Raw genomic sequence first — 11132 nt, 5'->3', positions numbered from 1 at the left:
GTACCGCCCAGTGAGAACTGCGTCACAGAACTCTGCCAATCATGTGGCCAGGCTTCCTTCAATAAAGGGGACTTGATACCTACCTGTACTGCAACTCTACCATTCAGAAAGAAGAGCTTGTTGCCACTTAGGATGGAAAAAGAATCCCTCCTTTGAGAGTCCAAATATTACAAAGACCCAGGCAAGGACAATCTTCTCTGAACGTGGCATCCGATGCATCCTCTCCCACCCACCCATATTATCACCCTCTGCTTTGTATTACAAACATTGCCTGGCATGCCAAAATACCCTGTGAACTGCTCCTCAACAAGACCGTTCCCCTCAAAGTCAACGGAACAATGTTTGCAGAACGTGGCGGGGCGGGCATAGCTAGCTCCCCGTCCGTTTATTCAATAAAAAACGGAAGCATCAGTGGCAATTTGGAAAGCGAAGCATGTGCTAGAGCTAATCTGGTAACTTGAAAGAAAAACTGATTTTAGACATACAACAGCGTATGAACTGGCCAGAGCGGCTGCAAGAATTAAAAGCAATCTTGTCTCAGGGCGTTCGGCTCCAAAACAATGCCACCAACTATGGATCGTTCCTGCTGTTTTAACCCCGTGCTGAGCAAGGCCTCAATCCTGACTGAGAAGAGAGGAGAAGAGCAAGGCACAATAGAAGAGTTGTTTATTGATACTTGGCGGTGGTGGAGAATGCCTTCAAGTTATAGCTGACATGGTGACCTCTGGTGGGGTTTTCATGGCAAGAGACTAACAGAGGTGGTTTGCCATGCCCTGCCTTTGCAGCCCTGGTCTTCATTGGAGGTCTCCCGTCCAATTACTAAGCCAGGCTGACCCTGCTTAAATGCTGAGATCTGACAAGATCAGGCTCACCTGGGCTATCCAAGTTAGAGTTTATTGATGCTTACAGATCTCAAGAAACAACTCTCCTATTGCAGGGGTCTGTATACATCAATAACGCTCCTATTGCAACCTGCTGTTCTCCCTTCTCTTCCTTGACCTCAATTGTTCAGCCCCCTTTTTTCCTACCCACTCCCAACTGCCAAGGGAAGATGAGGGGAGCTAAGCCTTATGCAGAAGCCAAGCTGTTTTCAAGCATGCAGGTAATGATCCATTTCAGAAACAAGAAGATACTGGAAAATATTCTATTATTTTAAAAACAATTTTATTCTGTATAGTTAGAAATGTGTAATTTTTAATAACGGCAAAGAAAAAAAAATCAGCCACACCTGAATAGCTAAATAACTGATTAACAGAATGCAGTGGTATAATTACCTAAACAGAAATACTGCCGATGTGCCGTAATAAATTGTCTATTAGTAAAAAAATACATTTCAGGGCACATAATACAGCATCCTTATCACAAATTACAGTAGGGATACTTTTTATTTTTTTTCAAGAATGTAATCAAACTAGAGAATTCCGAGTTAGTCTTTAAATGCAGCACTTAAAAGGGTAACAACTTTGTGCATTTTTTATTTTTTAAAAAAGTCCTTTTTCCACACATGGTAGAAATGCTGCGTTATTGCTGCAAGATGTCAAAGTTCAAGGCTCAAAAAGGTATGAGAATACAAAGATATTAAGAAAACTGTTCCGTATTTTTTTATATATTTATATATATAAAAAGGTAAAGCTTATAAAAGTTAATTTACAAACCAAGAACAAAAAAAAGTGGTATGCACGAGTTATATACAAGCAATCTAGAACATCTATAAATTTCCAAAATGCATAGCAGAAAACATACCATCATGTTCTTCGGGGTCTTCTCTGGTTGATCAATGCAAAAACAAGAGTAAGTGTTTTTTTTTCCCTCTCTCTCTAGATCAGCATGTTCACAAATTGAATCAGTTTCTCAGTCTGTCTCAAGATGTTTCTATCTAAGTAAGCACAGAAGCCATACAAATTTAGTAGTACAGAGAACTAAGATGACAGTGAAGACAGGTAAAAACATAAAGGGTAAGGCATCCCTGCTAGTTAATATGTTTTTTTTAGATGTTGTTAATTTACAGGCTGACAGAGGCAAATGAACCATCGTCATACCACATGCGTGCTCTCTCTCCCTATGACACCCCCCAACCCAAAGTTGTGTTTTCCATGTACAATTAAAGCAGACGTGCATGTAACTCACCCCTTTTAGCACAGGGGGGAAGGAGGAAAAAAACCCCTATATTGTGCTAGCCAAAAAGTTGATTTCCACTTCATGGGCAAAATGCACCAAAAAAATGGCAGTTAAAAAAAAAAAAAAACACCAACCTGGTGACCGTAATATTAGTCTTTGCATATTCTGAAACACGCAAATGTGTGTTTTTTTTTTTTCACATATAGAAAAGATTTTGTAAGAAAAAGGCCAAATTTCAGCAGTGGATCACGAACCAAATGTCAGTTCCTTTGAAAATAACAAATTGCATTGCTTCATTGGTAGTCAGAGAGATTTAAGTGATGGTGTAATCCGCCACGTCCGTGTTAAGGAAAGCCAGAGGGAACTTGCGAGAGCCTCGCCTTGGTCCTGGGGCGCCCTGCCCTGCCACTTAATGGCAAGTACCCTGACCATGGTTCAAGAATGTACTCACTATCCATTGTTAGTCAAAGCAAAGGTTGCTGGAACACTAAGAGAACTGTTAATACTTGATACGAGTGGTTCCATTTCTGGGTAAGGTCTTTTTTTTTTTTAAAAAAAAATCTTGATTTCACACTTAAGTCAGTCTACTACCGTTAAGGGTTAGAAGTGATCTATTAGAACCGAGACACAGTTTGCTCCAACAAGATAGTTTGGGTCCCCGGGAAGAGACTTGTTCTGCCAGGTTTTGGGGTCACCTGTAGGAGGAAAACAATGTGGTAGTTTAGTATCCATCATCAAAATGCCAACCTATTGGATAACAACACCCTTATGATAAGAAGTTTCCCGCAAGCTGCCTCCTGTTTTAGCCGGGAAAATAAATCTTCAGCTAGGAGAGGATTTAGGAACTAACTGATCGTATCAGGGATAGGCAAAGCACTTCTGCCCACGGCAGCCCAACACAGCCTTTTGTCTCAATTAATTCCCCCTATGGAACCACACAATTTCATTTCTGCTGTATTTTTAAAGCTACGCTAGCAAGGAATGCAAAAGCCAATCATGGTGAACATTTTCTTCAGGAACAGACACTGAAGAGGGGTTCCAGACGACCCTTTTCATGCCAGTAAGGCCTGGAATGGGCAGGAACGGAGTGGAGCTCGACTATGTGAGGAAGTCCCACTAGGCATTTTTCCCCTGCAGTTCACTCAAGAAGTTGGGTCTAGATGTCTGGGCAAAGCAGGAGATCCCCTTCTACACAGCCTAGTTACACCAGAGCGGGGGGAGGATTTAAACGGGAGGCTGACAGGCAAGACGAACTTAGCCGTGCAAAGTTGCACTCATACAGCAACTGACTGAAATCTGGGCTCCCGGCCTCTATGCGCACAATGGCTAGCATGCCTGCTCAAAGCCTGCCCAGGCTACGTCGCTAACGTAACAGGCAGCTAAGAGCCCAGTTCGAGCTGCTGAGCGCGCACCAGCATTGCACGGCTAAGTTTTCTTGCTGGCCACTGCTCTTTTTAATTCGTCGCCAGGTGGAGAGAGACTGGTGGGGTGGAGGGAGAGACGTTCTTTGGGCAGAAGCTGGTTGCCTAACCTGCGACGTAGAAGAGGCTAGCTGCAGTTCAAGAGAAGTTGCTTTAACTCTACTCAATAGGTGAAATATTACGAGAAACACTTGCCCCAGTCTATACGTCCGCCACATGACATGGAAAGAGACCTTCCAGTGGTCGCAGGGTCCATCAAGGCTCAACATGCAGCCTGACTGAGAGATCACCCTGTGGCTTTCGACTCACCCTGAGTTCTGGACCAAGCTGTTCACTAACTCACTCTTACAGGCACCCTGCTGCCACTTGCCGCAGGTAGCTAGGAAGTCCTACTCATGACTCCTGTCTCCCCCCCACCCAAATTTTTGTTCTAACTAGCTTTGGCCGGTCCTGTCTGTTGCCAGAGTAAAGAAGAACCAGAAAACAAGTGGCAGCTATGGCAGCTGCTGGGAAGCTTTTTCCCCACACAGGGTGGTGAATGAACTAAAAACTGAGCTTAGAAGTTTAAGTGCTGGAGGGTATCTGATTGACAGTCGTGTTCATGAAGGCAGATCGAGGGCTTCCGAATTGTTCTCTCTCATTCTGAGAACACGCAACCGCCCTTTATGTTCCCATCCTGGATAAATGGGAGATTCTCTTAGACTACCCATTCCACTCTCTTTCAGGTTTTCCGTTCTGGCGGTAAATGGATATTGCAAGTTTAGCTCCCTGATCTGAGCTACTCTGACCCCCATTGCAAGCAGTTATTCCCATTTTGCCTAATCTCCTCCCATAGTTTCACACACAAGGTACTAGACGTCACTTGCTAATCAGGGCATCTCTCCACTGGTGCAGAACAGAGATGTGCCTCTTCTGTGGAGTTCAGTTAGTATGCACGTGCCCGGAAACTCGTATGACCCTTTCAATATTAGACAATCCCTCTGCTAGAGCCTACATATGCTCTGACTTTTTCTAACACCACAGATTTCATCATTAACTTCCAACGTTCTACAAAAGACAAGTGAAAGTTCTACAGTTCTTGCAAGAAACTCATGGAAACAAACATGATGCACACAATAACTGATATGCAGACGTGATGAACTGGGCCCTCTAGAGGAGACCGAAACATTATGAACAGCTTGGAACTGGTTTGTAGATTTGAAGGACTACCTTTGCATTTTATGTTGGATAACCAAAGAATCACATACCCCATCACACCCCTGGTTATAAAAGTAGTCTTTCATTTGGATGAAAAGAAGTTTCCCCATTCAATTAATAAATTCAGACAGCGTGGGGTGCCTTTATGAGGGCAGAGGAGTAGACTTTTAGCAATATTTATGAAGGGTAAACAGAAGTTTCTTAAAACGCAAAGGTGCAGATTGAAGTGGTAACCAAGGATACCTTCCTTACATGGAGTGAAAACACAGTCTGAAAAACAGAGTCTAGAAGTAGCTGAAAAGTGAGGCAACTTTGTGGTAATGATGCAGTTATTATCATCCACTACCCAGGTAACTAAATACAAGAAATTTAGAGCATTAAATCCCCGGCTGTGCTACGGGGCTTGCTTAAACTTGGAAGTTAGCTGTAGCCTTTGTTCCATGAGATGAAATGAATCAAGGTAATATATTTTAGAGATAATGTGCTAAGTGCTTTTGAGTTCTTAAATGTGTTACAGGAAAGGTTAGTATGTACAACCAAACACGTTCATTTCAAAAGGACAGAACATGGAAAAACATGTCAAGGAAAGCTTAAGAGAGAGCAAGAGAGTGAGAAAGAGATCCCATAACCGACTGATTTTTTTTTTAGAAAGAAAGAAAACAATTATTTATTTAAGACACAGTATGGCTTACACATCAGAAGACAGAACTGGCCAATTGTGAAGTTGTCTCAAGGAGCAAAATTACTGATAACACACCACATTTAATGACGTTGAGCTGCAAGGGACAGATAGCTCTGGTACAGACAGAAAGAGGAGACCCTCGTCACAGACACACGCGGGAGCACACACAAAATATACTCTAATGGGGAAAGGAAGAAGATCTCTCATAATGGCCCAGGAGACTGGGAAGGACCAGCAAGCAGATTCTGCTTCTTTTCATTTCAAGTAAGTTCATGAACAGGTTCAGCAGTTACAAAATAAATACTTGGAAAAGCACGGCTGGAAGGCGTTATATGGATTATATTGGCAGCACACTGGATCCCTATTCCTTGAAACGGTCCAATTTTCTAGCACTTCCAGGTTTTTGAGCTTTTTTCTTAAACACACAGTAAATAGCTGCATGCAAGACATGCATAAGTACCAATAAAAATCACCCAGCCAGGATTTCTTTTAATAACTGGATCCCCATCAGAGAAGTGTCTGATGCCCTATCCCCCCCCTCCCCATCTTTTTGTGTCGACACAGTGGCATTGAAAAGGATAGATACATCAGTGACAATGAATACATTTTTTTAAATACTGTACACATAAGTACATCGCTTTTATATATCATATACAGGTATGTATACATTAAGGGTGTCAAACAGGTTAAAGTGGCTGGAAAAACACACCCTTTAAGACATTTTGCCCAATGTGTAGGAAAGGCGAAGTTGGTTCCCCCCCACCCCCCACCTCCACCCCAGGCTGTAACTTTGCAGCCACTTCATGAAATTGCTTGAAATTTAAACAAAAAATTCTATTTCACCCTAATGCTCTCTTGCAAGGGTTTCAGCCAACTGTGGTTTTCCTCCTATAGTTCAGTGGGAACTGAAGCAGCTACCGGGGAGGGAAAGCACAGGCACTCTATTCTGTATCTAGTTCTCTCAACTACCCACCCCCCAAAAGACAATCTCTCCATCACATTTAGAATTCAGAAAAAAAATTAGTTGAGGCAAGCACAAATGTGTGCAAACGAGTTTAAAAAAAAAAGTGAGTTGTACTAGGACGGGGGGGGGGTCCTTTGGAACAAGAGATCTTGGTTTTCCTTGGACTGCCAAATTGATACATTAACAGCTGGTGCATTAGAAAACTTGCCCGAAAGTATCAGGTGCATTGGCTCAGTTTAGTGGGAACATTACAGCTTTCTATTGTCGATAAAAGACTGCACCAGCAGTTAGAAGCGCCAATTAGGACCCCTAGCACAATTTACAAAAAAGAACACAACATTTGTGACTTTCTCATCTTAGTGTTTTGCAGCAGTATTAGTCCTTGAGAGAGAGACAGAGAGAGAGAGAGAAAGAGAGACAGAGAGAGTGTGAGATAGGAAACAAGGTAGATAATCGGTCCCACCGAATGGACCAATGGTTAAGTGTACAGTATGGTATTATCTACCTTGCTGTTCTGGTTTGATTTCTTGCAATGATTTTTGCATCATGAGTTAAGTGTGAGAAAGACACTTGTAATGAAAATGAAATGGAGAGCTGACACAAATACAGTGATTTCGGAATATATTTATATTACACAGTGCCACCTTCAGTCAGGCGGAGGTTAAATTATACGATAGCACCCGAAAGCCCCAAAAGGACAGAGGGAGGACAGCATACCCGACGAGGAGTCGGAGGATTTTAGAGCAAAAGACCAACCATCAGGGGTCATAGACGCACAATGTGGTAAGCGCAGCTCCACTGGCTTCAGGAATTTGAGTCCATGGGGCCCACACATGACCAAAGGGCTGAGCAGCGTTTCACCTGGCAAACAGACAAAGGGCAGAGGTTAGAAGAAACACGCTCCTCGTAGAAGTAATTCTCTATAACAGGTGCCACAGCTGAACCCTCTGAGCTAACAGGTGAGATCACGTGGCCTTGTTTTCTGACAATTTCAGTCGCCAGAAGAAGGGGAGGGGGTTCCCGAGTCATTTCCAGCTGCCCTCCTGACTCGAGAGAGAGAACGACTTCGTTTAGCTAATTCTTTAAGAGCAAGCCCTCTGCTTTCTTTAAAAAGAAAAGTAAATCTCACTATGAGACCGTATTTGTTTTTAAGTCTCTGCAAGCCACTTCCATTCCTGTTGACTGTGAGAAAAGCAAGATATAATTTAAATTAATCGATGAAATACATCTCATCATGAACAGAGCGCATCGAGTTAGAAACTGCACTGGATAAAACAAGTAGATCACCGGGGCGGGTGGTTTCGCTTACCTTTCTCTTTGTCTAAAGGTGGGAGGATACTATTGTCTCGGCAGACCTTGAAATAGATTTCTTGCTCTATTCCCTCTGGAATGGCTCCTTGGGGGATAATTATGCTCACTCCAGTCTCTATAGAGCTGAGAACACCACCATTGCTGTTGAACACGCCTCTTGCGGTGGCGACAACAGTGTGTCCGTCCTCTTCGTCGTCATCTTCCAATGCAGAGGGACTAAAATCAGACAGACAGAGAATTATGCCTGCCACTGTCGAGCAGGAAACTGGTGGAAGGCTGCAAGGGGAACTTTACATTCACAACTCTGGTGCCCCCAAAGAAGCCATGGAGGGAGGGCCAACTAAATGGTCCATGGCGGAGAACACTTTTTTTAAAAAAAGCAACATACAATTTATGAACACTGTTGAAAAACAAGCACGCAATCGCTGAAGAGCTCTAACTGCGACTCCTCTTTATCACACATTCGCATAACACACAAGCTAGAGAAGGTACACAACAAGTCATTCACTGTCTGACATCTAGGCTTTTCTGAAAGACCCCAACACAGTTTTCTGAAGGTTACTTTCAGGACACATTACTAACACATAATTTTTAAAATCCCTATTCACTATGCTTAAATGCACAAAATATTGACATCCTGCTCCCAGATCTCCTAATTTTGCACCCCCCCTGCCCCCCGTGGCTCTTTTTCTTTTTGCTTTGTCAGTCCTTCCTGCCTTTTCCAGCGAAACACGAAACCAAGTAATATTAAGCCACTGAGTTTGTGGCTCTTAATGGCAAAGAGGGAGGCCTGTACCTCTATTTTAGCACAATGCAGAAAACTTCCTCTAACGTTTCAGTGCTCATGAATCTGCGTGTGCACAGAGACTATTCTGGCGCTGTTTTTATTGATGAGAAGCAAGCTATTAAAACAGAAGCAACACTCTAAGACAGTGAGTGGTATTATGCAGTTCAGCATCTCTTAGTTGTCAGAACTCACAAAAAAGCATCAAGATGTTTCTAGCAAAGAGTGTAACAGTGAGGCCATGGAAAAAGCTGCTTTGGAAAATGTCTCCCCCAGAGATCATATTAAGTCGCTCTTGATCCTTGCTTGGCACTAGCAGCAGCTGAAACACTGGACGCAAGGGGGAAAGTAAGGCTTACACAGGCAGAGAGCTGGATTCTTTTCCTTCTGTGTTAAATAAACTTGATTCTTCTAATAGCACTGAAGTCAACACAATAGCTTCACCTCAAGTAACCGACGCCTTTAATTAGCAACAGAGGACAGCGTTGACTTTGCTCCAAATTTAGTATTCTGCATAAAACAGCTTCCTTGCAACTGAAGCAAGGACCTGGGGGAATCAACTTGATCTTGGCAGATTTGCCTCTCTTTCCATACTTTTCAGCTTGTCGGGGACAGATGGGTAAGGAGCAAGGGGTCAAAAACACATTTGTTGGAATAGCGACCATAGCAGGGAACAGCGACTAGGCCTATGGGAAACCGAAGACACTTCTCTCTGCAGAAAGCTCACATACACACAAAATAATAATATGCCCAAATCACACTGTCTTGTTACAAGTTTAGATGCATCAGTACATCCCTAGCGGGTAGATGGGTTTGCCAGCTGAACAGGAGGAAGACGGCTTTCAAAGTGGGATGCCAGCCAGGGTGGCCATCTCTCCGCCTCCTGTACTGCCTAAAACAGGGGAGGGAAAGGACTCACCAAACAAGAGACTATTCTGTCCTCTGGCTCTGCCACAACCTGCCTTGGCATTCTCTTTCCCTTTTTATCTGTTCAAATGGCTGCTTTTGATGGTTTTCAGGAGTGCTTAGATGCATTGTTAAGCTTTTCCATTTTCTCTGCCCGTTTTTATTGGTTTACCAAAATGTAAGGTAGGAGTTTTATACAAGGAGTTTTAAAGTCTTAATTTTCATCCCACTCTAAAAAGCTCAGGGCAGCTTGCATGGTTCCCTCCTTCCTCTATTTTATCTTCTAAGCACCCCTGTGAGGTTGGGCCAACTGAGAGGGCGTTTACCACAAGGTCTCCTATAGTGAAATTCCTGGATTAGGGAAGATGTGGAACCAGGTCTTGCCAGTTAGACACACGGTCTAACAAATATTTATCTTCACAACATGGAAGGTAGATGTTGAAGTATGCACACAAGAGGAGACCTTCTTGCCTCACTCGGGGGGCCTGCCTTCCTTGACTCATTGCGCCTAAATAACTGCAGAACGGGATACATGTCTTGGGTGGCTGCGGGAATAAGTTAGCGTGGGGTGTGTGTGTGTCACTGCTGTTTGCTAATCCTTGTTTGATTAAAATGATGTCTTCTGTTTATAAGCCAGCCCCCAGCAATTCAGATGCTCGGTACGTTAAAACGTGAGCAGGCTGAAGCTGTGCAACAGATTAGTTTGCGGCTCATCAAAGTGCGGAGATTGTCTTGGCTGAGCATAGTTCCCTTTCGAAGTTAAAAAGCAGGCTGCCTAGAACTAGATGCCTAGTCAAACAATCCTACAAAGAGTAAGTCTTACCTTACGGGAATGGCTTTAGGCACCGCACTGATGTTATTTGGTTGGTACTTGAGTTTGTCTGCCTGTACAGAGAACGTATCCATCGCGCTGTCAAACTCCGAGTGAGGCTGAGACGAGCCGTGTGCTTTTAAACCTGGTTGGGGAGAATTCTGTGATTTTGACACCAACTCCGGTTTGGGCTGAGTCTCATCTGGCAGGAGGTTGTGGTTGAATTTCGGACTTTCAAACTTGCGCTCAAACGGCCGGGCAGCACTTGTGTAAGGTTTCGTTGTGAAGCGGTTGTAAGCCGGGGTGACTGTTTTGGGGATCTGTTCTGTCCCATTTACGGGCCCTTTATCAGGGAAGCTTTTTTGAGGGAAGAAGGTGGACTGTACGGTGTCTTCTCGGCTGGAAGACCGGAATGCTGCTGGCTTGTTTTGAGATGGTGGTGGGTCAGGTTTGGACACGGTGGAGTTCTGGAAATCTGACACAGAGTTGACTGGAAATAAAAATTAAATGGCACATGATTGCAACATTTCTAGCATTGCAAAGTAGCTCACAAATAGGCTGTGTGCATGCAGCTATTCTGTGGACAGACAGAAACAGCACAGCTAATGGTGAGTGTAGGAAAAAACCAGGTTCCCGAGAACCACAGCTTTCACTTCTGCTTTTTTTAAAGCTTCTAGTCCATATGCTTGGAAAATATGCAGACTGTGTTCACTGAAATCTCTGAAAAAAAACCCACCCCTGATAAAAGTCTAATTGCCATCAAATCTGACGCTCTGACATTCCCTGCTCTGTCCAAAGGCAGGTGTTTGTGGAAGAGTTTCAGCTTTGCCTCACCAACAGCTGGACATCAAAGGGGATTAGCACTTTGGCCTGACTCCATGCCACGGGCACAGGAGCAAGCCCCCCTAGCTTGCTTTATGGAGAAAGATCTAAGCACA

The 11132-nt window shown here is 43.7% G+C and overlaps 1 protein-coding gene across 10 annotated transcripts in view; it reads right to left on the bottom strand.

Moving 5' to 3' along the window:
• Positions 1-1148: 1148 nt before the first annotated feature.
• Positions 1149-11132, bottom strand: part of TJP1 (tight junction protein 1) — a 102628-nt gene continuing 92644 nt past the window's right edge. For 5 of the 10 annotated variants that reach the window (XM_055002555.1, XM_055002556.1, XM_055002562.1 and 2 more), the window contains 4 exons: positions 10207-10684; positions 7692-7909; positions 7100-7243; positions 1149-2813 (listed from right to left, as the gene is read on the bottom strand). In XM_055002555.1, the coding sequence (XP_054858530.1) occupies positions 2719-2813; positions 7100-7243; positions 7692-7909; positions 10207-10684 (935 nt within the window). In that variant the 3' untranslated portion in view covers positions 1149-2718. The remainder of the gene's footprint in view (positions 2814-7099; positions 7244-7691; positions 7910-10206; positions 10685-11132) is intronic. The other 5 variants (XM_055002560.1, XM_055002561.1, XM_055002564.1 and 2 more) reach the window with 2 other exon arrangements.

The sequence above is a fragment of the Eublepharis macularius genome, chromosome 18 (genome assembly GCF_028583425.1).
Source record: "Eublepharis macularius isolate TG4126 chromosome 18, MPM_Emac_v1.0, whole genome shotgun sequence".
Taxonomy (NCBI): domain Eukaryota; kingdom Metazoa; phylum Chordata; class Lepidosauria; order Squamata; family Eublepharidae; genus Eublepharis; species Eublepharis macularius.
The sequence above is the reverse complement of the archived record's forward strand: the minus strand, read 5'-3'. Positions and strand labels throughout refer to the sequence as shown.